The 27,009-nt window shown below is 40.8% G+C and overlaps 1 protein-coding gene across 2 annotated transcripts in view; it reads right to left on the minus strand.

Annotated features, from left to right (window-relative positions):
- CTNNA3 (catenin alpha 3) overlaps positions 1-27,009 on the minus strand; it is a 1,035,346-nt gene that overhangs the window by 990,612 nt on the left and 17,725 nt on the right. For both annotated transcript variants that reach the window (XM_060241118.1, XM_060241119.1), the window contains exon 4: positions 10,855-11,021. In XM_060241118.1, the coding sequence (XP_060097101.1) occupies positions 10,855-11,021 (167 nt within the window). The remainder of the gene's footprint in view (positions 1-10,854; positions 11,022-27,009) is intronic.

Here is a 27,009-nt window from a genome sequence, read left to right on the forward strand (position 1 = left end):
CTGCATTTGTTGTACAGGCTCAACCTAGGAAGGAGGTAATTAAAAAAAAATCGGTAAAGATAAATAAAGCTACAGTTCTAGCTTTTCTCAAAAACATGTTCCTGTTCCACAAGTGCAGTTTGTTCAACAACATTGCTTGTGCCAGGGCAGCCATTTTCCCCACTTCTACAGCAGAGTAGTCAATCTGTGTATGCACAGGCTAAAACACATAAGCTGATTTTACATAGGGCTTGCTCCAATGACTTCCACTAAGCACACAGGTGGGACTTTTCTATTGGCTGATGGCCTATGCACAGCCAAGCCACAGGTCTTGCACTTTGCCTAATGTAATTGCTATACAAATGCCAGCATGGTATCAGGAGCAATGTTGTTGATTGACCACTTTGCTATTTAAGAAGACATATGTGCCTTTGGGAGATTAAGTTTCAACATGAGAGCAAGAATCAACATACTCTTCTAAAACCAAAAACCATATGGTGCCTGATATCTTTAGAAGTGTGCAAAAAAACCTGGTATTTTTGGGGTTTGGATTCATTGAACCCAAAAATATTGGTATTTCCCAACATTCCTGAATCCCTATACCAGTACGATGTTTGGATTTGGTAAATATTAAGGGTTACCAAAATTTTGGCTCCATTATACATTATGGGGACCATTCGAGTCAATAGGCCTCATAGGGTATAATAGAGAATCTATCCAGGGGTATGAGGCTCTGTGAAGGCTGTTTCTTGAGGTAGAAACACCAAATTTGCAGTATAGCTGCTGGTGCCTCTCTTTTAAAAAAAACCCCGAGTTTCAAAAACATTCTATGGGATCCAATTCTACGGGCTCCAGAAGAAGGTGCCTCTATACTCCATTGTTTCCAATGAAGTGAAAAAAGGTATTTAAAAGGAATGTTGTCCCTTTAAATGCCTTTTGCAAGCCACAGCTGAATTCTGAAGCCATTTAAAGGGCTCACATAATTCCGAAATTACTTTAAATGCCTTCTCCAAACTGTAGCTTTGCCCAAAAGGTGTTTAAAGAGACTGCAATCCTTTTAAACACTCTTTAATGCCAGCTATCCAGTAGCTTCAAAAAAATTCCAAATATTTTGAGGACTTGGGGGCTTGGCTTTATCAGATAGCTGGATAAATACCATGGCTGATATCCAGCTGAAAAAATACCCCAAAAATACAGGTAAGGTATTTTTAGGATTTTTTCCTGGCTTAGATAACCCAAATGCACACCCATAGTCATCTCTTTGTTGATCTTGATAACCATGCAGAGTTATCACACACTGGATTACAATGAAGTTTGCATGGCTTAGTTCAAATGATGCATTAATATTTTTGGGGTCCATAGATAAAGACAAACAAAATGGGGAATGCCTGAACAACTTTAATATGAAGAGCAATTAAGACATTTGCATAGTGCTTTATTCTAGAACTAGCTAAAGTCATGTGATCTTATGGGTACTCCTCAAGCTACCAGTTCCTCAATACTGTTAAATACAAGAAAGCCAGTGCGATGCAGTGTTTAGAAACTACAGAGCATAAGACTAGGATCTGGGAGACCCATGTTGGGAGACCCAGGCTTGAATCCCCACTGTGCCACAGAACCTTGCTGGGTGACCTTAAGCCATTCACATGTTCTCAGTCTAACCTATCTCACAGCATTGTTGATAAAATGGAGGAGAGGAGAACAATGTATGCTGCCTTGGGTCCCCTTTGGGGAGAATGGCTTGGTACAAATGAAGTAACTAAATAAGCAAATGTGTCTTTAATATCAGTTCTATCATTATGTACCAATATCTAATAAACACATTGTTTACCAGCCAGTGAGACACACTTTTGTAATACACATAAGCTGCTGGCCAATGATTGTTCCAAAGTAATTTCGGAATTATGTGAGAAGATTGCTGATTAGTCTTTAGAGGCCCTTTGATCAGGTCTGCATTATCTCATTTAAATTATAGTTAAAACTTTTCCATTCTTTCTAATCCCTGCAAGAATAAAATGGATATTGGCAAGTAGAGGGATCCCATCATAAGAGGGAGAGAGCAGTATTAAAGTGCTTGACCAACCCCAACTTAATTCTGATTAGCAACATGCAAATTTTAATACTCCTTCCTATGGAATTCTGATTAGCAACATGCAAATTTTAATACTCCTTCCTATGGTATATCCTGTACAGCAAAATGTCATGCAAAGCACATTTCAGTGCAGACAGAATACCTCAGATGCTAAGGGAATAAAATACTGTGCCAAGACCCATTTATGGGTTTGTCCCTTTTCTTTCCCCTATTTTTATACATTTAACAAATCTCTTCCTTGGTCAGCAGTTTCATTTTTGTAGCGAATGACATAACCTTTAAAATTAATTTTGGTTCAGTGATCAAACTCCTCAATTTTATTCCATGAAAATTACAAAAACCTCAGAGCCATGGAACTGAGAAGCAAAGAGCCTCCTCATCTGCTCTTAAATGATTAATAGCTAGTCTTGCAGCCAAGATCCTCATGAAGGACTAATACAATATGTCGGTGCACCACTGCAGAAGACCACACTCAAGGGGGAAACTTTACAGGCGTGTATAAAAAGTATTGCCTTTTTTAGTTGATATGCACCAGCAAAACAATATCGGAAAGTGATGCTGCAGAAACCGGGGTTGCTTTCTGTGCTAGGCAAGGCTTCTGTAGCCTTTGCGGGGGGGGGGGGGGATCAGACCTCTTGAGCTGGAGCAGGTCCACAGATAAGAGCCTTTCAGTTGCCTGAGGAAGCTTTAAAATATAATCACAAAAGTTAAAGACTTCAGAAAGGGCAGGGGGAGCAAAGTCAGAGCTCATTAAGGATTTCAATTGTATTAGAATTTGGCCCGAGATGGCAGTAACCAAAATGCCATTAGCTCTTGATGGCTGTTCAGTAGCATATGCTAAATTTACCTGGTATTCGCAGACTATGCTCTAATTCAGGGGTGGCCAACGGTGGCTCTCCAGATGTTTTTTGCCTACAACTCCTATCAGCCCCAGCCATTGGCCATGCTGGCTGGGGCTGATGGGAGTTGTAGGCAAAAAACATCTGGAGAGCCACCGTTGGCCACCCCTGCTCTAATTAATGGGACTGCATAAAAAGAAATTCTTTTGGCAGACACAGTAAGAATGGTCAAAAGCTGCACAGCCAAGAAAAGTCTGTCTACTCCATTACAACAGAACTCAGCAATATGCATAGCAGATTACATACTTCAAACATTCTCTGCAAAAGGAGAAAAATGTATTTTGATGGTATTTTGTTTTCCATGAATACTACCTTTATTAAGAAATGGAAGAAAAGAAGATTATAGTGTTCTTTGGTACAGACTCCATGTTTCTGAAATATTCAACAGTACACTTCTATGGATTTCAATCATTTTAGCACTCTGGCAAATAATAATGCAATGAAAAAAGTTTCGGAGATACTGAAGCAATACATGGGATGATTACCTAAGATTGGTTATTACTACAGAAATTTTAGGAATGGTATTATTTTAGAAAGCTGACCCAATGTTAGTTATAAAAGATATAAGACATTATGTTGAAAAAATATACAAGAAAATGCAGAAACCATTTACTGTTTTATTTGCATAACAAAGCACTGCTCTATACCCTAAATCCTACCCTGCCTGGGGACCGTAGTTGGTACACAGGGACATATGAAAAGATACAGTCTTTCAACTATGTAGGTCCCATAGAAAAGCAGAAGTCCAGTCACACCTTTAAAACCAACAAAGTTTTATTAGAATGTAAGCTTTCTTTTTTTTTTAAAAAAAAAAAAGAATTTTACTTTTATTCAAGAAAAGAAAACATAACATCCACAAAAGAAAAAGAACATATAACTTAGTCTATGACTAAGCCACAAACCAATACATACATCATCCTCCCTTTACCAAACAACCACAACACATACCCAGCCACACACACTGGGAGACGGAGAGGTTTCAACAAGTAAAAAGTATTCAGTTATAATTTCACAATTATTTCATTCATATTTTAACAGAAAAGAAACTCAATGTTACTATCAAAACCATTGCTTCTTAACTAGAAGAAGGCATTTTCGTTACTCAATAAATATATCATGTTTCAATATAGTTACTCCATATCAAATCCTTTACTTTTAACCCATTTATAAACAGGTCTCCATTCCTCCTGACACTTTTGCACATTTCCGTTTCTTAATCTTGTAGACATTAAATCGGCCTCTGCAGTTTCCAATAATCTGTTTATAAACTCGTCTCTGTTCGGGGTTTTGTCAGTTTTCCAATATTTGGCATATAATATTCTGGCTATCGTAATAATGTACATTAGCAATTTCAGCTTTGTTATGGGGAGTTTCTGCCTACAAATATTTAAAAGATAAAGTTCCGGCACATGAGTAATTTGCGTTTCCAAAATTTTTTGGGTCCAAATGTTAATTTGCGTCCAATACTTTCTAGCGGATTTGCATTGCCACCATATATGAAATAAAGATCCTTTAACTTCTCGACACTTCCAACACCTGTTAGAATATGTGGGGTAGATTTTGGCCAATCTGTCAGGTGTAAGGTACCACCTATATACCATTTTGTATATATTTTCTTTGAGATCTGCTGGTTTTATCAACTTGAAATTCTGTTTCCATAACTTCTCCCATTCCTCCAAATTTATGTTTTGGCCAAAATCTTTAAGCCAGCGAATCCATGCTTCCTTGACCATTTCATCGCTCATCTTAATTTGAAGCAGCCAGTCATACACCTTAGAGATTGTCTTCTGCTTAGATTCTAAGATAAAGTCTAACTCAATTTGTGTGTTCACAAAACCTTTTTCTTTATCTGCTCGGAATCTTGATCTCAATTGGCATTGAAGCCACCAATTTAACTTAACAATCTCTTCTTCAATCAATTCATTCTTATCGTTCAAAAGATATGCATAGTCCTGTGGACTGTCCCAATTATACAAATTTGGATGGGTCAAGGCTTCTATCGGGGATATCCACTTGGGAGTATAAGTATACTGTAACTTGATTTCACTCCAAATCTTATACAGAGATCTTCTTATTTCATGTCTGAGAAAGCGGCCTGTTTTTATCGGGGTATGATACCACATATAGTTATGCCAGCCTTCTCCCAGACCTGCACCTTCAATGATCAATAGTCTCTTGTTCTCCAGCTTGCACCAGTCTCTCAACCATGCCATACCACATGCTTTATAGTATAAATCCCAGTCCGGGAGGGCTAGGCCACCTCTTAGTTTACTATCCTGTAAAACTTTCAATTTGATTCTGGCCTTTTTGCCCTGCCAGATAAAAGTCTTGGTCAAAGTGTTTAATTGTTGAAAAAATGTTTTGGGTACCGTGATTGGTATTGTCTGAAACAAAAACAGGATTCTCGGAAGGATATTCATCTTAATTGTGGCAATCCTGCCCAAAAGTGAAATCTGAAGATCTTTCCAATTAGTTAAGTCAAGACGAATTTGTTTCAATATTTTTTCATAATTGTCTCTATATAGGGTCTTTAAGTCGTTTGTAAGGCAAATTCCCAAATACTTAATCTTCTTTTCATGTTTAAATCCTGACAATTCCTCTAATAATTGAATCTGGTCTTCCGGCATATTTTTTGATAAGATTTTAGTCTTGGCGACATTCAATTTAAAGCCGGAGACTTCCCCAAATTCTCTTATTTTTTGCTTCAGGAGAGCTATCAAAGAAATAGGTTGCTCCAACATAAATACCAAATCGTCCGCAAACGCCAAAGTTTTCAACTCTATATTATTTATTCTTATGCCTTGGATTTGAGTGTCCTCTCTAATCTTCTTAATCAACGGTTCCAATGTCAAAATAAAAAGTAAAGGAGAGAGAGTTCAGCCCTGTCTCGTACCTTGTTCAATTTCTATTGGATCGGTCATTACTCCATTAAAATTAACTTTTGCTGTTTGCCTTGAATACACCGCTTCCACCATCCTAATGTACTTTTCACCGCAGCCAATTGCAGCCAATATGGCTTTAATAAAATTCCAATTAACATTGTCAAAGGCCTTTTCTGCATCTACCAAAATCGCGGCGAATTCTTTGTCCGGATGTTCCTTGTAGTATTCGATAGCGTTCAACAAGAGTCTCACGTTCTGATTCATTAACCTTCCTGGAACAAAACCAGTTTGATCTTCATGGATCAAGCTCGGGATTGCTTTCTTCAGCCTATTTGAAAGTATCGCTGCAAAGATCTTATAATCACTATTCAGGAGAGAAATTGGTCTATAATTTTTAACTTCTGTTGGATCAGTGCCTTCTTTATGAATGAGTGTAATTAAAGCTTCTTTCCAGGAGTCCGGAATCACACCAGTATTGTAAGCTTCTTCAATAACCCTCTTGAAAGGTAACAGTAATAAATCCTCAAATGTTCTGAAAAATTCAATCGGTAATCCATCCGGACCTGGTGTCTTATTGCTTTTTTGGGTTTTAATTACGTCAACAATTTCTTGTAGAATGTAAGCTTTCATATGCATGCATATTTCATTAGACGATGGAATGGGGTACAGTGAGCAGAGCTACCTATAGCAGGTAGGCCGTGGTTTAGAATGCAAAACTGAGAAACCCATAGAAGAACATTTTAATCTTCCAGAACATTCAATGAGTGATCTCAAAGTTGCTGTTTTACTACAAAGCAACTTCAAGAACAGAATGGAGAGGGAAATTGCTGAATTACAAATTATTATGAAACTTGGAACGAACACCTCCCCAGGACTGAACAGGGATATTGGTTTTTTATCCCATTACATATGCTAAACCCACTCTCACTGAGTATAGGTATATATCCACAGTATTTCAATGTATTTCTCTTTTAGAATAGTGTATCAGAATAATGTTTTTTTGTATTGACATACTCAAATAAGGGATATTGGCTGTTTATCTCATTACATTTACTAAACCCATCTTCCACTATATTTTAATGTATTTTTTCTAATGGCAAACTAGACTGATGTTTATATGTATGTTACATGTTAAAAAGTAAATCAGGTGGACAGGAAAAACCTCTGAGAAAGAAATGTCCTCATTTTAACCCAGACTTGCTAGCAATATAGTAATTAACAGACATGTATTACCTCATTCTCCCATTCTGACATATTACTGTTTTATTGGTTTCGAACACAAATGCTATCCAGACCAAATGTTCTTTCAATTTCTTAATTTTGCCATTGGATCCTAACTTTATACTACTTTGCATTCTAAACCATGGCCTACCATCTATAAGTAGCTCTGCTCACTGTACCCCATTCCATTGCCTGATGACGTGTGCATGCATATGAAAGCTTACATTCTGAATAAAACGTTGTTGGTCTTAAAGGTGCTACTGGACTCCTACTTTGTTCTACTGCTTCAGACCAACATGGCTGCCCACCTAGATCTATGTAGGTCCCAGGTTGTTAAAGGTCATAACTAGCCCCTTTAGGGGAGGGACGGTGGCTCAGGGGCAGAGCATCTGCTCGGTAAGCAGAAGGTCCCAGGTTCAATCCCTGGCATCTCCAACTAAAAAGGCAAATAGGTGTGAAATATCTCAGCTTGAGACCCTGGAGAGCCGCAGCCAGTTTGTGTAGACAATATTGACTTTGATGGACCGATGGTCCGATTCAGCATAAGACAGCTTCATATGTTCATCTGAATTGCACTCAAAAACAGTCTGACACCGAATGTAGCTGTTTCAGAGTAGAGAACATATGTTCCTGGGGATTAGCCAGTGACAGTGATCAGGCTACTGAATTCTGGACCAGTTGTCATTTCTGAGTTGTCTTCAAGAGCAGCCCCACATAGAGCATGTTGCAGTAATCCAACTCATTACCTAGACTCAGCTGGGTCACCTGAGTCTAGGTAATGAGAATGTTGGTGAATCAGATGCAGCTGATGAAGGCACTCCTGGCCATGCTTCTCAAACAGCAAGGCAGAGTCCATAAGAATCTTCAATCTCTTAAACCACTCTGGAAAAGCCAAGGTTATTCTATATAGGACCAGCGTATTCAGTGCCTCTAGAACAGTGGTGAAGAACTCATTTGTTATGAGGGCCGGATCTGACATAAATGAGACCTTGTTGGGCCAAGCCATGTGTGTCGTAAAATGTAATGCCAGGTAGCGGAGATATAAACTTTATAAAGGAAACACGAACACAAAGATTTTGTATCTGTCTTGTGTGATCGAGAGAGCTGGGCAAAGGAAGCTCTGGCTCTTTCCCTCCCTCCCCAGAACATAAGGAGGGGGTGGAACCTCAGCCAGTAGAAGGAAAAGAGGCTTGGCTCAGTAGCTCTGCTGTGTGATTGAGAGAGCCTGGCAAAGCAAGCTTTCCCTCCTTCCCTTCCTCCCCAAGAGAGGGGCGTCAGACAATGGAGAAAATAGAGGCCTTGCTCTGTAGCTCCTGTGCAATTGAGCAAGCCTGGCAAAGCAAGCTGTGATACAGAAGGAAGCAAGAGAGAGGGGGAAGAAAGCAGACTTGCTCGAGGGCCTGATAGGAACCCTTTGGGGGCCTGATTTGGCCCCTGGGCCGCAAGTTTGACACCCATATCAGCCTTCCCAAACAGCTATACCTCTGTCTTGTCTGGATTCATCTTCAGTTTGTTCTGCCTTAGCCACCTGACCACAGTCTCAAAGCGTTGGTTTCAGAACCAAGACAGATGCATCTGGAGGCTTGGGTAATGAAATACAGAGTTGGGTGTCATCTGCATATTGGGGATACCCAATTCCAAAGCTCTGGACAATCTCATTTAGCAGTCTGAGATATGTATTAAAGAGAATGTGTGAAGGAATACAACCCTATGGCATCCCACAAGATAAATTCCACACCGTTGACTTTGCACCTTTGGTGGAGAGCAAAACCACTACAAGTCTATGCCTTAATACCAACTCCATATTCTAACTGGTGGATAAAAATGGAGCGGTCAGATGCATCAAAGACTACTGAGAGGTCCAACAGAACCAATGGAGGGAAATGGCCTCCATCCAACATTAAACAAAAATCATCCACCAGTACAACTAAAGCTGTCTTGGTTCCAAACCTAGGCCTGAAATCAGATTGAAATGGGTCAAGATGTCATTTAGGAAACCCTGGAGCTACTCTGCCACATATGCTCTAATGTCTTTTCTAGAAAAGGTAAATTGGATACTGGCCTGTAATTGCCTACCTAGCCAATTAAAGTTTTTTTAGCAGAAGTTTAATAACTACCTCTTTCAAAAGCCTCGGGAGAGCTCCCTCAACCAGGGAGGAGTTGATGGTTTTCACTAATGACTCCAGTATCCTTTTCCTGGCAAGTTTTTAAATGCCATAATGAGCATAGTTCCTCCAGAGTACTAGTGGTGGCCCTCACACTTCCAAGGACCCCTGTAAGCATCCACAGGCAGGATCTGTCTGAAACTATCAATAACAAAAGGACAAGCAGGGGCTTCTAACACCTCAGATCTGCACTCAACTTGGTCTCCACATTGAGATTTTGTCAGCAAAGAAACTTTCAAAAAATCATAGTTGGGGACCAAATTTTCATCACCCACAGCCTCAGACTTAGTTGTTATCAAGTCACAAACCACTCTGAACAACTGAGCTGGACAAGATTTGGCTGCTGCAATGGTGAAGAGAAGGAAGCCACCTCATAGGCCTGCAAGTGGGTTTTATGACATGCTCTGTCTGATTCATCCCATGTCTAATGCCCTTTGCAGTTGTTTTTAGTACACCGTTACCTTTACTGACTTTTGGTTATAGTCATCCATGTCTGTACACCAAAAATCAAAACACATAAATAATTTAGGGGAAAATCTAAACAGGTATACTCAGAAGCAAGTCCTATGTTATTCAATCAGATTTACTCTCAGAATATTGTCCTCAGGATTGCAGGCATGGTATCTTTTTATTAGCAGCCACCAAAACATCACAAAACACAATACAAGCTTTCAAGAACTCTTGAGTTTTGTGTAACATCTGGAGCTTCTGTTTGGCTGGAAAGCCGGTCTATAAATGTTAACAATAAATAAAATAAAGTTGGCCTATAGGAATGTAGTTCTGAATACTAGCAGAAATCCTTCCAGAATTGCATCAGCATTCATTCTGTTCAGCAGCAGTTCATTTATGAAAGACATTTGTATATCACCTCCCATACTTGGCATCCCAAGCCAGTATTTATAGTACTGATACCACAAACAATACCATTTTACTTGTTACAAAACCTACTTGAATGGTCTATGAAGGAAAATGCACATATAGATCCTGAGAGCCAGTCTAAGGTGGTACAACTTTTGCAATCTGAGTAATGTGAACCGCAATAGTTTCAATGAAATTAAAGCATGATTAATTGCAACTGAGCTGGGGCCATTGTTTTCAAGTCCCCTTCCCCAAGATTAATCCATGTACTCCTAGGAATACTATATTGCCTTTCCAAATGCAAATCTCACAAGGCAGTTTACAAGAATACAAACAATGGAAATCAATATAATATAATATAATAACTACAAATTAAAACAATAACCAACAGTATAAATTCATTCTAGACTGGAAACAGCTAAAATCTTCTACAACTAATTCATTTAAATGTGGCTTGCCCAGGAGAACATCCAAGTGGACCTTGTACCGTGTTGATTAAAATAAAAATTAATACCCACATTGCATTCTGTAAGTCAAATGATTTTTTTCATTGCAAGTTATGGATAACTCCCACTACCTAGAAGATGACCTGACCAAATCCATCTCTCTTCCTCCTCATCAGTAGCTGCATGGCACTTTAGCATGAATATTTTAACAAAAGGTTTTCTCAAATGTTGCCCAGAAGCATTGAAGTAAGAGGGCTTGGTAACAGAGAATATGAAATATACACTTTCTTTACTGGTCATGAAGCTACTCACGGTGGTTAGATGTTGCAACAGGTAGGACACATCAATCATGTCTGCCAGAATAAGAAGTCTTGTGACGGCAGCCAGAAGAGCCCGTGCTGCTTGTACAACTGCCTCCCTTTTGGGCAAATAACAAGGATCATCTGTGAATTTTTTTGCTGTTACTTTTAAGGATTCACCTGCAAAAGAAAGGTAGAAGTAGTTCTAAAATGCATTCCACAATGAAATTCAGAAGGCAAGTGTTTGCATTGATATTCACCATTTTATTTGCAACTTATCACCAATTAAGCTGTGGGTGCTATTTAGGAGATTCACTGCTTTCACAGCACTTGCTCACTCACACACACATGCATATCGCTTGATGACAGATCCCTGTAAAATTTGTAAACAGACTGCAAATGAAATCCCATGAAAATTTTACGATTCTTCATGAATCATTCACACAGGGATGTTATCATGATGTAGCAATTGCCATACGATGAACACAAACATAGAAAACACCCCTTTTGGAACATTTGTGTGTGTGATAAACCAGAAAGCCATGCCACATGAAATCTACTTCATCTTTAAGGAGTTACAAGACATTTCCTTTGGCTGCAACAGACTAGCAAAGCCATTTATGTGAAATTTTTGTAAGTATGGCATAATTTTCCTACAAACACAGGATCTCTGAAGCCTCCCCAAAATGGAGTAGCAGTGGGAGGCCACAAAGTTCTGTTCCACATAAAACTCCATAGAAATGACATGATCACTCCCAGCCAATGGTCTGCTGCGTTGCTATCACAGACCAACAGGAAATTCAAAAGTAAGTTTTACAGTAATTCTACCAACCCAGGAGAGCAAATTGTGCTGAATTCTCCTCTCACACTCATTTCATCCACTCCACTTTAAATATTTTTCAGAGAGACATATAGTGAGCTTTGTTTTTCATATCTGGAGAGTCTTCATTTCTTTTTTACTTGTATTAGTTTCTTGAGTTAGCCACTCTTTCTCGTTCTTTCTAATTGTCCTTCTGTACTAAGCAACAACAGCCTTGGTTATCGATTTATAAGCGTCTCATTGTGCGGACTGAGACAACCCACATTCTACTGTCTAGGTTTCTGAATTGCTAGGTTTTAAAAGCTAACAAAAGAATGACATACAAGAAGCAAGGCGCCTTGGAAGAGACTTCTGCTGTCTGACAAGCAGTCTGATTGCTTTGCTTGATAACAATCTGCTTCACTTGCTCCTCCTCCCACAAATATCCACCAACTCCTCCATTTGTCCTTTCAGCCCCTCCTTGGGTATGTGGGTCTTTGAATCTGTGGATATGTTTTTCTGTATATATTTTCTGTAGATGTGAATGGGAAAGACTATTTTCCAGGTTGTCATTGCCAGAAGAGGAGGTATAATGAAGCAGATCTTTAATTTTTTATTATAGGATCCGTTGTATATTCTGGCAATTAATTTATATTCAGATGCATATCTGGCTCATTGCTAAATGTAACGCCATTCCTGTAGTGCTATCCTAAACAGAGTTACATCCTTCTAAATCCATTCAAGACAACAGGCTTAGAAGGGGGTAAAGAGCTGTTAAAAACTACTACACTCCAGAAAACACTCTCCAGTAGTCTATTTATATCCACAAAAATTAATCCTCTGAGGGTAGACAGTGCAACTCTAAATCATTTCACTTCTAGTGTATATAGATAGGAAGTTCACCATTATGAAATCCTTACTGCACAAAGAAGGAGTTAAACACTTCCTGCCTCCTGGAGGCAAAAAAACACACACCCAGATCCAAAGTTATAAAATTAATAGCTTTGTCTAGCTCATATCAGGTGATACCGTTAAAGATAAGTGTAGCTATTAAGAAACCACAAACACTTGGAGGAAGTCTTGACATATCAATAAATGGCTGTTTTGAAAGTGCCTTCAGAAATATTGTCCTGTCCTTGCAGATGCTAAAAGGATGTGGCAACTGAAATATTTATGATACCACTCTATAATACACAAAAGCACTTTCAAAACTAATTTAACAGCCAGAATGCAACCTATTTGGCTACACACTGTGTCTTTAGGAATTCTGTGTTAACTCAAAAAGTTGTTGGGGAATATTTAATCTTCAGAACTATGTGCTTTTTTCACCCTACATGCTAATGGCACATTGCCTTAACCTCAATATGAACCCAATATTAATACTTCTACGTGTATGTCCTTCCCGATAGTATCAAACAAATGCTCTTCACAATAAATGCATACACACACTCAGTGCAACACTGCAAAAATGGCTGTAGCATGGACCAGTTAAAACTGAGTGACACCAGGGGCCAAACTCAACTCTTGTGTAATCTGCCCTACAAAGATAAAAAGCCACCAGGCAACAAGCATCCTATCAATGCAAGCAGGGGTGGAATTCTAGCAGGAGCTCCTTTGCATATTATGCCACACACCCCTGATGTAGCCAATCCTCCAAGAACTTACAAAAAAGAGCTTTGTAAGCTCCTTGGTCGCCGCACCTCAAAAAGGATATTATAGCATTGGAGAAAGTCCAGAAAAGGGCAACTAGAATGATTAAAGGGCTGGAACACTTTCCCTATGAAGAAAGGTTGAAATGCTTGGGACTCTTTAGCTTGGAGAAACGTCGACTGCAGGGTGACATGATAGAGGTTCACAAGATAATGCATGGGATGGAGAAAGTAGAGAAAGAAGTACTTTTCTCCCTTTCTCACAATACAAGAACTCATGGGCATTCGATGAAATTGCTGAGCAGACAGGTTAAAACGGATAAAAGGAAGTACTTCTTCACCCAAAGGGTGATTAACATGTGGAATTCACTGCCACAGGAGGTGGTGGCGGCCATAAGCATAGCCACCTTCAAGAGGGGTTTAGATAAAAATATGGAGCAGAGGTCCATCAGTGGCTATTAGCCACAGTGTGTGTGTGTGTGTGTGTGTGTGTGTGTGTGTGTGTATATATATATATATATATATATATATATATATATATATATATATATATATATATATATATATATATATATATATATAATTTTTGCCTCTGTGTAACACAGAGTGTTGGACTGGATGGGCCATTGGCCTGATCTAACATGGCTTCTCTTGTGTTCTTATGTTCTCTTGGAGGATTGGCTACATCAGGTGTGTGTGGTCTAATATGCAAAGGAGCTCCTGCTAGAATTCTACCCCTGAATACAAGTAAGTTTTGTGATGGGGCCCATTGGTTTATGCTGCTGTAGCTGAGTCCAATGCTATTCCTGGAGAAGGCTTTTGGGATGGTGCATAGAGAAAAACATTTCCAGTTCTGCCCCAAGTCCTGTCTGCCCTCCACCATTTTGCACTCCTGTACGGCAAGTGGAGAGAGTGACTGTGGCCAGAACAACAGCAACAGTACAGCGACATGGACCTACTTTGCATCGCATCTGGACACCACAGCAACAGATGGTTACCTTCTGTTTCCTTGACATGCCTCATGATCTTTAAAAAGAAATTTATTCTCCTACAAAATGTATCTCCATTTATAGCAGTTTGTGTGGTAGCTGGTCACAGCTGCTCAAATCCTGACCTGAAAAACTCAAATTGGAAATAAAAGTGGGTGGTACATATGCACAGCTGATTTTTTCCTGCCAACCTTAGGCTTGGCAGGGAACATAAATAGCTCATTGGCCTCATATGAACTCTTTCAGTACCAGCTATTTTGTAAAGGATGATCCAGCTCATGATCATAGAAGCAAAATGACTGTTGCTGCCATTTAATATAAAGTTTTGTATTAATATTTTATATTCAATATTTAATTTAAAGTTCTAGAGACAGCCTTTACATTTGTGACATGGATTCAGCTTCCTTGGGGTTTGGGCCAGTACTACACTAAGAATTTTTTGGAACAGAAAATATTGTGCATAGGTAGTTGATCCAGTTACTTCCTGTGAACACATGAAGCTGTCTGATACTCAGACCTGTACTGTCTACTATGATTGGCTGTGACTCTCCAGGCTCTCAGGAAGAGGACTTTTACATCACCCTAGTTTAACTGCAGATGCCAGGGATTGAAACTGGGACCTTCTGATTGCAAAGCAGATGCTCTCCCCCTGGGCCTTGGCCCCTCCTCTGAGGTAAAAGCACAAAAGCAGGCCTCTGAAACTAAAGGAATCCATAACAGAGGAGCTTGCCCAGTGCAGAAAACAAGAAAGTGAAGCATCTGGGGAGCTAAGAAATAACTGATTCTTTGTCCTTAATGTGGAACATCATAAAATTTCAAAATAACTTGTCAATATACTTTCATTTTCATTCTGTTACATATACTTGCTAATTATTGCTTTTGAATATATTACACATGGTATAACGTGCTTTTACAACCTGAAGGCCACAGTTATTTGCTAAATATCCTTCAAACAGATTTACTTTTAAACATGCTTGGACAAAACCCAAAAGTTAACACAGCAGCAACATACAAACTGCCACAGATAAGATGCATACCAATCCACATTGAAATGGATGAACTGAGACTTCTAAGCGATGACAACATTATCAATGTGAAAGGGCATTGATATAACTCTCTGAAGTGTTTGTTATCAAATGCTCTTAAACATTTTTGTTATACTAGTCAGATACTTGTGAAGATGATGTTCTGGAAGCTTCACTTTTTTGTGGAGTAACTTTGGCAATGAAGTGCCATGATTTCTAGCTGGTAAAAAGGTCTCCCCTATGTGGTAAGCAGGGCTTTTTTGTAGCAGGAACTCATTTGCATATTAGGCCACACAACCCTGGTGTAGCCAATCCCCCAAGAGTTTACAGGGCTCTCAGTACAGGGCCTACTGTAAGTTCCTGGAGGATTGGCTACATCAGAGGGGTGAAGCCTAATATGCAAAGGAGTTCCTGCTACAAAAAAAGCCCTGGTGGTAAGTATTTTCTCTCCCACCCTTATTTATAATGCCTTTTCCTCTTTTTGGGCAGCCTTAGGTACCTATACAACTATAGATAACATGTTCAATTGGGTGGACGTACTGTGGTAAAACTTACTTTGAGGAACCTTTTGGTGAATGAGTTTACATCAAAACTTGCCAAATGGTAGACATGAAATCAGATGGGAAATCTTAAGAGAAGAAAGAGCCCTGCCAGAACACCCCACCCTTGGAAGCAGGGGCCCCAATGCCCTCTGCCTGGGCTTATCCATAATCACCTATTGGATCCCAAGACCAGAGATGGAGGAAAGCTGGAACCAAGGCTCTTATCTGCATTAGACCTCCCTTTCAATAGCATTAAACAGGAGGGAAAATACCTAATCTGTTTGTACAATCAGGGTCACCACTAAAGCACCAAGAAAGGCTCAGATGCGAAGCTAGTTGGTGACTAGAAGGCACTGGTTAAGCAGCTATTTTTGGCACCACCTTGTTACACCTACTTCAAGGAATAGTTTATCTAGCATAACAGCTCCTCCACCATTGCAACAACCTTGGCCACAGCCCCCTTGCCCTACTGGACTACCTCCCTGCCTCAAGGGAAAATGAGGAATTTGAGCTTCATAGCTCCATTGTTGGTGGGAACAGAATACTTGTTTCATATTTGGGACCTAAATTATCACCATACCTGAACTCAAGAAGAACTAATCCCTCTCTTTCACAAGGCTGACAAAACCAGAGGGTTATAAAGTTTTACCCTGGCCTACCAGGGTAAGGGTTGCCAAATCCAAGTTGAGAAACTCCTGGAGATTTGGGGATGGAGTCTGCAGAGGACAGGGACCTCAGTGGGGTACAATGCCATAGATTCCACCTCCAAAGCATCCATTTTCTCCAGGGGAACTGATCTCTGTAGCTTGGAGATGAACTGTGATTCCAGGGTTACCCAGGTCTCACCTGGAGGCTGGCACCTCTACTATTTTGCTCAATAAATCTCAAACTAGCTTGCCATGATTGAGTTGAATGTCTACCTCTGGAGAACACGTTGACTCACTTTCCAAAAAGGCCATCAAGAACTGTCTGCTTTAAGGGAAATGCTTGGTCTGACTTGTTCATTCCTAGCAAATTGTGGATTATGCAGATTTACAACATACCAACAAAGGACACAAATCTTCCAATATGGGAATACACCACAGGGAGTAATTGCTAATCAAGAGTCTGCTGTGACTGTGTGCCCAATTTCAGATACATGTTTTAAAATGCTGCCTGCTACATTTTAAGCATGTGCCATGGCATAATGTATAAAAGCAGCTGTTAATCTGAGAGAGGAAAGCTGACAGATGCCAGGTCTGGCCTTAGTGGCAGGGTAAAACTTTATGACCCTCTGGTTCTTTTCAGAATTTCAATTCCAAGGATGTTAATTTGTTTTATAACTGCTTTGTATCACCAGAGCCAAGAGCAAAAATGAAACTATTCCCATTTCCTACAGTGCAGTATTTCTTCTTCTTCTCTCTTTTTCTCTGTGTCTCTCTTCTACTCAAGTGTATCACAAGAATAAAAAGAAAGAAGAGGCAATACATTAGACTCTTTTCAAGTTGTACCACCCTAGCCAAGGAAGAAGTACTGAAACTGCTGGCTGCAGATTTGAAGAATTACTGCAGGAGAGCTAATAGATTTGTTGAACACAGAAAAAACATTGCTGAATTCAGGGAAGAGGAAAAATGGGACAAGGGAGAACTGATTAACTTGGCAAAGAGAATTTATTACTGCAGGGCAGACAGAAAAGAGGAACTGGAAAAACTGTGAAGGAAAGCATGGAAAGAAAGAACTGATTGATTGATTCTGCATGTAAAATAGGACTGCTGTGATGATCCATGACTGAATGATAAGAAGCAGGCTGACGGAGGTTTATGATTAAAACGCCATCGTGTGCATCAATGTTTGCCAGACAATGAAGGGATGTACAGAATCCACGAGCCCAAGAAATAAGTCATGAGTAGGCAGAAGAAGGGAATACTCACCTCTCAACACAGCAACACTCAGGCCAGGGTGGGGAGACATCAGAGAGCAATGAAATGGCATCAGCGTCAGATGCCTCCACTGAAGTTGAACTGCCATGAGTGGGAAGGTGTTGCATCATAATCATTTAGGAAGTCAAAAGACAACACTGAATTCCATTATCTGTCCCTCTCAATTTCTGTTCAGTGCTTCGTTCTGACACTGTCTTGTGCCAGAAACTGCACTTGATTTCAGGGCTGCCAAGAGACACCATGGGCCCCCAGACAAAGACTGTCTCCCATAAGACCCTACATCGCTATGACTTACCCCATGTCACTGATATCACTACAGAGAATCATCAATCTGTTCAGTTTTTCCAACAGAGGCGACAGCCTTCCAACCTGCTCACATGTTGGCTAAGGGGTTCTTGTAGTGCACTGGAATTACCAAAATTTAAAGTATCCTAATCATTAATTAGGAATTTGCTCTTTACTTGCAGCTGAGTTCACTAAAACCTGGAGGTTGGCAACCTTAAAAGTGCCATCCTAGGAAGACTTAAATGAACTTAGAAGGGTGTAATTCTGCTTAGGATAACACTCTGAGTCTGACTAAGATGAATATAGGTACAAAGGTATTATCGTTCAGTTTCATTATTATTTTAGAAACTACCTAACTCAAGTTTGCACTTCCAAGGGGGAATATGACACCCTAGGTCTTAGAGACCAAATGAAACAAGAAAATAATGAACTAAGAGGAAAAAATGCAAAAAGAATGAATGCTCAAGCCTGCTGTGCATAGTACAGTCACAACTTCAGGCCCACAATAACAGCTTGTTGGGATACAAAGTGCTACTGCCACTTTGTGCATTAGAAACCCAGAACAAATTTAGACACATCCCTATGGATCGTACCATAGCTGAAACAAACATGGCTGCCTCAAAGTTAAATGCCACTACTACATGCACAATTCTAGGGCACCAGCATAGCAAGAGATCAAAATGACACCAAATGCCCTTCCCTGGGGAATTTACTAACATCAAACACCCCCCATGTGCAAGTAAAATTTGGATTGTTTCAAAGGAGCAGCAATGTTCATCATACTTGTAGGCAAGCTAGTGTTATAACAGGCAGAAACAGATTCAGATCAAACATTGTTTAAAGACTGAAACAGATGGATGACAGTTTACTTAAACCAATAACACTCCCTTGCTCAATTATTACAAAAAGCACTTTTGGGCTCTTCTAGCTAACAATGGCTGTTCGAGGAAGGGATGCAGGTGTGAACTCAGATTACTAGTTTACATGGTACTTAATAATTGGAAGGTTTACCAGGAGCTAGAAAGTTGTTCGTGCAGTCATAGGATTCTTTCTTTCTTTCTTTCTTGCCATGAAGTCACAGGCAAATTATGACAACTTACTTGCCTCTCCATAGCAACCCTAGATTTCTTTGGTGGTCTCCCATCTATGTTCCAACCAGGGCTAACCCTGAGATCTGATGAGATTGGTATAGCTTGGACTATTCATGTCAGGGCCATAGGATCCTTGCTGACTAGTAAAAAAATAACAGCCAATCTGGTGAAAGGGTACTTATAACTATCATGTCAAAGGATATCCCAGATGGAAATGTTGCCACAAGACTCCTCTTTGTTTATGCCCAAGCATGCTATCTGAACCCATATTACACTTTTTCCTTACATCAAACCCTGCCCTCATTCCCTGTATCTAACACACTTCAAATCTTAAACATTTTTTTAAAAATAGATACTATTAATAAATACTATGAAACTTCCAAATAAAAATGTCTGGTAATATCCTTCAGTTTGTTTTCTCCTTTGTGTGGCCACTGTGTGTGCCTTCACTGCAAACATCTTTTTCAAGCCTTCATGCTTGAAAAAATTAAGCCAAAAGTAAAGGGCATTCTTATCTCCCTTCACTAAGAGCTACGAAACTTTGTTCTTACTATCTAGAAAAAATGTAACCCACTCAGGTTGATAGTTCCTGAGCAAAGTGATCAACATGGAGTGGCATGTTTTGTTAAGAAAGATATGCCAGGTGAAGGCTTTCCTTTATACTGAGACCCTGACTTTGAATTGATATGCTGCAAAGTTCAGTTTTAAAGACAAGGCATTTCTTTCACCCACTTTCTATCCATCTAGTAAATATTTACCTTTTTGCTTTGTTTTGCACTTGAGTGCATATTGCATGGCTACATGTTGTCAGAGCTTTTCTTTTGTAGCAAATGCCCAACAGGAACACAGTTTGATATTAGGGCACACCCCCTGATATAACCATTGTTTCACACAGGGCTTGGGGGGAAGCCCAGCAGGAACTCATTTGCATATTAGGCCACACCCCCTAATACCAAGCCAGCCAGAACTGCATTCCTGTGCATTCCTGCACAAAAAAAGCCCTGTGTACTGCGCAAAAAAACTTTATTTAAATTGTACTTGTGAATGTTTGTGAATAGCATACAAGTCTGTAGGTTCTTGTGTGGTCTGTGAGAGAGTGCAGAGTTTATTTAGGTGGATCTTGTTTTTTAATTAATGGTAGGCTTGGTTGATAAAACATTTATGTAAATACTAAATAATAATAGATTTTGACTTAACTGTAACTATTAACTCACAAACCAGATGAATTAGGTCTTCTTTTGTTGAACTAAACTTAGATAAAGAAGCACCAAGTCATCCCAAAAGAGAGCATGGGGGGGACTTGCCCTAAAATTTATATTGCCGGCTAAAATATAAATTGTGATACAAAAACTACTCTTAACAGATGACATGACAATGCATCTTTTAACATTATAAATCTGAAATAACCTCTTCCCATTTTCCTGCATAGCAGAAGACAAATTGGCCACTGTACCTGCAACATAACAAACTGGAAACCAAGGATGTATTTTGTACAAGTGCACTGCACAAAAGGAAGACAAGAGCTCCTGAACAGCTTAGAGTGGAGCCCTGCCACAATTTTCATTTGCTGTCTATATATTTGGATGTCCTAGTGGGTGCATTTTAGTGCAGGGGGGGGGGGTTATGTTATCTTGCTGCCCCAGAAATAAAGTCACAAATGTCCATTTCATCTCTTCAGCCAAGTTCTATATTATTGCTCTCCTGCAATGGTGGGTCCCATTGAATGAAGAATTGCCCCATTAAATGAAAGGTAATAAGGGGTTACCTTGGGTTTCAGTTATCTTTATTGCCTGCTTAACTTAACTTTGGCAGTGCAGTCCGTTCTTCCAGCTCTGTGGTATTCACATTTCCTATTTTTCACTCCCAATTCTCCTTCCATGATAACATCAGTGCCCAACTGAATCAGCCAGAAGCAAGCGCCCATTGAGATTTAACTAGTCTTGTTATCTCCTGGTGTCAGTGTTCGCCTTAGATATTTCTTTGCACCTAAGAAGTCAAAATGGAACCCGTCCTCTGTTCATTTATTTAAAATGACACATAAATGGAAGTTGGGAGAAGGAAAATGACACCTCCTCTGTAATCTGCTGCCTGAAGTACCTATTTCACCTTGGTGCATTGTAAGGCTGACTCTGCCTGGTATGACCCCAGACAGACAGTTAAAAAAAAAAAATGCTGTGTCTACTCATATTTCTTTGCAACAAGTAAGGACACATGGGATGCAGTGCAGTCAATGCAGCAGTAAATAGCTATTTATTACCATTAATACAGTGCCCATTCATGCACAGGAGAAATGAAATGCCAGCCTCTATGCAGCCATTTCTTATGGAATCAAAGTAATTGCACAGGATATTCTAAGAACACAGAAAGTTTCCTTTCTCTAGGGAAGTGTTACCCAGGGGTACTACCTACACCTGGGGAAGCTCCCCAATAAGAGATGGGGGCTCCCAGTCTTTCACTCTGAACCATGGTTCATTGCAAAAAGCAGCCCAAGAAAGAGAAGCTAGGCTGGAATGCAAATACAGCATGCAGACAGTGTTTGTGGTTCAGTAAACCAGCAGCAGCCCAGGGCTAAGGTTCCTCCCCCGCCCCAACTCTGCAATGGAACACGTAAAACAGTGGATCTCAGGTAAAGAATGACTCACAACTTAATCTCTGGCTAGCAACTGCTGACTAATCACTCCTGTCTTCAATACTCCTTCCTGACACTTTTTTTTGTGTTGCCTTATGTTAATGTGTAGACCTATTTACACAACCCTCTCCTTCCTGCCCTCCTCCCCTCTCAGTATTGAGGTTAAACTATTGCCAGACATTAAATCATGGTGACTCTTTATGACAAACACTAAGGGTAATTCACTTCTTTTGTCTTGAACTGGGAATCCATTCAGGAACCCAGGAAAGACCCTTCAAAGAACTATTAAGAGTCAGCATAGCTCTGAGAGGGTCCTCACCCCTCCATAGACTATGAAACATGAGAGCAAGCCACACCTCCTGGTTCAATCTGAGTTGTTCCCCCTACTACTCTAAGATAAGAGGCCTCTCAGACGTGGCATGAGGGCTGTGCACATCTCCATTTTTATTTTCTAAATGGATCTCTGCACATCTGGACAGGTAGTATTGCCTTTATAAGAAACCCTAAAAGCCCCTATTCATCACCTCTATTTTTCTAGCCTCGATTGTGTGTATTGTATTGCTTGTGTGTGTGTGATTGCATTTTTACATATTTTTCTAGTAAACATTTTAAAACTATTTTTAACTCTGGAGTTTTCCTCCTGATATTGGCCTTCCATATAATTGGGAAAAGATCAGCTCCTAAGCTCTACCAGGGTGCTACCCCCATAAAAAGAGGAGACCCCCAGCAATTTTGCTAACAGAAGGATATAATTACCTAGGATGCTACAGTCTATACCCGACAGCAGGAGGAGAACCTCTCTCTCCAGGGGAGGGAAGTGCCATCCCCCACCCAGTTGGAATAAAAGAGGCAGACATAAGAGTTGGGTATAACTATGGACCACATTATTATTTATTTCCATTACTGTAGCAAGGGCACGCAAATCAGGCCTGGCAGGCATCAGCCTTCTGACTACCTCCTTGCCCCAAGGTGGACAGGAACCCTTGCCCTGGGCATGAGCCATATCTCCTGGCTTGCCCCCAGACAGCTAGGCTAACCATAAGCTGCTCCACTAAGAGATCTGCCTTAACAGGCCACGAAGCTCGTCCTAGACAGAGCGCCTCCCAAAGTAGCTCCTAAGGAGGCCCTCCATTCCCTACCCCAAGCCACAAAGCCTGCAGGCGGGTCCTAAAGGATCCCCTTTTCCCATAACAGGGTAGGTGCTTATGGTGCTCAGCATATCCGCATTACCTCTTACCACCAATCCATCCCCCGTTCCTATTGTGACCAAACTAGCTAACAGGGCTTCTCCAGCTCCAAAACAACATTCCTCTGCATGCTGTGCAGGGTAGGTGAAAAACACCCCCCTGCCCAGCCAACCACAGGGGAGGTGAAAAATTCCCACCCAGCCCCAAATACAGCAACCAGCACAGCCTACACAGCATACAGGGCAGGAGAGTGGGCACCAAAGAGCAGGTGGACCAGGGACAAGCCAGCCTATATCACCTGCTGGCTCCTCCCCCTTTGCCATCTGAGACTGGGATGCTTGCATCCCATGTCACAGCCCCGTCCTTCCCAGAGCAGCAAAGGTGCTACTTGGAACCACCGTCAGGGGAGCCACGTTCCATAGAATCTTCTTTCCCACTGCAGATCCTGAATTTGTCCCTACATCGTTCATAAAGGTTTCTTGAACCCCTGGAATAAAACTTGGGGGGGCTCAGTGGACTGCAAGAAGGAGAGAGGGGATGATACAGGGAAAAAATCTGGGTTCTTCATTTTGCTCATGGCTCTCATAGGATCCAAGCCACTGGGGTGGATCCTACCCCTATCCTACCACTCCAGTGAGCAAACTTAATTTATTAATTAAAATACTGATATTCCACCTTTCCTTTAGGCTCAAATTTGAATGGCTGTGTTCAGCAATGGCTTGATGTACATCTTGGTACCCAGCTCTGCAAAACACCCTACAGACTATAAATTGCAGAAAGTCTCAGAACAACCAGCAAATTCCACAGAACAATCAGCACAGTCAACAACCATCTTCCTTATCTTCAAACCCCTTCCAACCCTCCCAGCAATTAACACGGAACAATGGTCACATTCAACAGCCAGTTTCCTTATCACTACCCTTCCAGGAAGCCCCACCAAACAATGGGCACATCCACAAACCAATTGCCCTTTCATCACACCCCCTCCAGCCTAGAAATAGCAGCTCTCCAGCAGCCCTGGCCCCACTCAATGCACAGCAGCCAAGAAGGTCTGAGCGCCTGCTCCGGCTGCAACGCCACTGAGGATGTTCTCCGCAGCTGAGAACGAAACGTCTGGAAGGAAAACTTTCTCCAGTAGAACACGGCACTTGATCCCGAAAGATTCTACAAACCCTAATGATGTTACCAGCCGTGAAAACCTGAAATCTTTGATAACAAGTTTGAATTCTTTCTTCCATATAATCAGCCTTCCCCCAAATTAAGTGGTTCATCCATTGGAGGACGAGCCACTTCAGTTGGAGGAAGGTCTCTTAAGCTAGAGAAAGGCTATATGGAGGATGGTTGTATCCACCCCAATATGTTTAGTTCAGTTTGCAAACTTTCTGAAAGATTCTCCAAGCAGAATGATTACCACAATCAAAATAATTACGCTCCTCAAAGATGCCTCCAAGATTGGATGACAAACCATTTTTAAAACCTTGCAGTCTCAAAAGCAATTTGGAATGCAGCACTGAGTGAGCAAGTCCAGTCTTTGAACTAAACTTGTCAAAACGTCTTGCTGCCTACAAACTCATGCCATCACATTCAGACAGCCAATGCCCCTTCCGCTGACCCCACCTACTTTTCCTATTCCTGATCTAGAACTTAGTCTACTTTTAACCTTTTGAACCCCTTATGACCTTATGAACTACCCAAAAAGACTTTTGCAGGCCATCACCCTATATTTCCAACCCAACAGCAGACATGGCCCTAGGCTGTGGTACAGCAAAAAGAAACCTTTTAAGAATTAGCTCATCACATAAAGGGCTCATCACATAAAGGGCTCATCACATAAAGCAGCGTGTAGCTGGTTGTAATCGCATACCACAGTCACACTCAGTGCATTCAGTTCCATATATACCTTCTCCTGATAGGCAAAGCTGCCATCAGGCAATTTTAAAACATCAAATGCATATTTTCCAGTTTCCTTTCGGATCAAGAACAAACAGTGTCTGAACTATGCTATATTGGTTGCTAAGTGATTATTGTATTTGTAAGTGGAAGTTTATCTAAGAGCACACTTGAGATATGGTGTCAACTAACTGCTCATAACACTGGCAAGGCAATAGATGGAAATCATGCAAGCGGCAGCTGTTGTCTTCAAGACCATATATAGCCTGTAAATAATGGAAACAGATACCAAGCATTTGAGCTATGCCTCAGCCATTCCAGTCTGGGGGAGGAAGGAAAGGGAATGCAGAAATCATTATCCTGGGAATACATTACAGTGCTGCCCTGGTTTTACAGTAACTAAGGATCACCTGCAATAGCAAGCTGTACAAGGAACTGTAGCATAATATTCATAGTTTAAAGCTTTCCCTCCAGAAGTCATGCCGTATTTGTTTTGGAGTCATTTTTTAATTTGAGTCATACTATGCAGGATTTCATGAGTCAAAGCATGTTGTGTGAAATAAAAAAACACACAATATCCTATAATGTAGCATTTCAAAAGCTGCTATTAAAAGTTCATTAACAGAAGCATAAACGTGTCACTGACACCACTGTCTAATTTAGCATCTGAGGCACTAGAGCAGTAGTGATTCTTAACTGGGGTGAGATGGTCTTCCAGGGGGGTAATTTACAGATCTCAAGAGGCATTCAGAACTTTGTGAGACAAATGGGATTTTTTTGGTATCTGCTTCTCCCCAAGTTGCTCTGTGTTCAGCAATGGCTTGATGTACATCTCAAGAATCTTCAGATGGATTAAAAAGACAGATTTGCAAATTTGCAAATTAATGGTGTTTCCAGGTCAAACCACAGTGAATTTTTATGTGAATTACAAAATGTCAAAGTAGACCTCCAACAAAACAAACAGAGCTCCAAAATGATCTTGCAACAATGACATTTACTGGATCCAAAGGCATTCCATATGGCTCAGTGATGAAACTGATGGAAATTATCCTCAAGCAATGGCTACTTGTCTACTAATATCAAACCTAATATTAAGCAGTTAGTAATAGCCAATAAACCCAAGGGCTCAATGTATGCCTAAGATCTATATAATGTAGGCATATAGCACAAATACTGGTATATGAATAAAGGTGCCTTGTCTGCTGCTTTTATGTCTCCTTTTGTTTTACCAATGCCTTGAGGGGTATTCAGTGATGAGGTAGTGTATTTTGTGGATAGAAACAGATTAGAGGTTAAGAACTACTGCCCTAGATTTTCTGTATAACAGGAAAAACTCAGATGTGAACTCCAGATTTCACCATTAATAAAGTGTCCAGGATTGGAGCTCCTGCTCCTCCTTTCAGGCCTCCCAGGCTGGGCTCCCACCAGCAAGCTCCAAAAGGCCGTGGAGCCACCAGGAAGCACCAGCTGTCTCGGATCGAGTTCCAAGCCCTTGGCCCTCCCACCTGGATGCCTAGGGTGTAACACTCCAGGGCCAACCACACCAACATGCCCTCAAGTCTTGCCGGGATTGGAAGAAGGTGAGGGTGGGGGAACGGGACAGGGGATTTAGCTTCAGTAGCATTCACACACCAGGGAAGTGACTTACCCAGAGGACTGCCCAGAGAGAAGGGAGGCTAAGCAAAGGGAGGACTGGAGAGGGAAAAGAGGTAACTGTAACCTCCCTCCTGGCCCCATTCTGAGGTGAAGCTTGCTACGCTAGGAGCAAATCCACACCCTGGAGCAGGCACCCTCGCCTCTTCCTCCAACCGACTCCCAGGATCCAGAAATATATCTGTACCTTTCCCAAATACTCACAGAACTTACTAATAAAAAACAAATAGAACATTAAGAAGACAAGTGAGTGAGCTGTTTCACTTATATTTTTAGTTCTGGGGGGCTGGTTTCTTGTGCTAGTCCCTCCTTTCTCATGTTCACCTGTAGGCTATGCTAACACCAGGTAAAAATGAAGAAGAATTGCAGATTTATACCCTGCCCTTCACTCTGAATCAGAGACTCAGAGCGGCTTCCAATCTCCCATGTCTTCTCCCCCGACAACAGACACCCTGTGAGGTGGGTGGGGCTGAGAGGCCTCTCACAGCAGCTGCCTTTCAAGGACAAGTT

The sequence above is a fragment of the Heteronotia binoei genome, chromosome 6, assembly GCF_032191835.1.
Source record: "Heteronotia binoei isolate CCM8104 ecotype False Entrance Well chromosome 6, APGP_CSIRO_Hbin_v1, whole genome shotgun sequence".
Classification (NCBI taxonomy): Eukaryota; Metazoa; Chordata; class Lepidosauria; order Squamata; family Gekkonidae; genus Heteronotia; species Heteronotia binoei.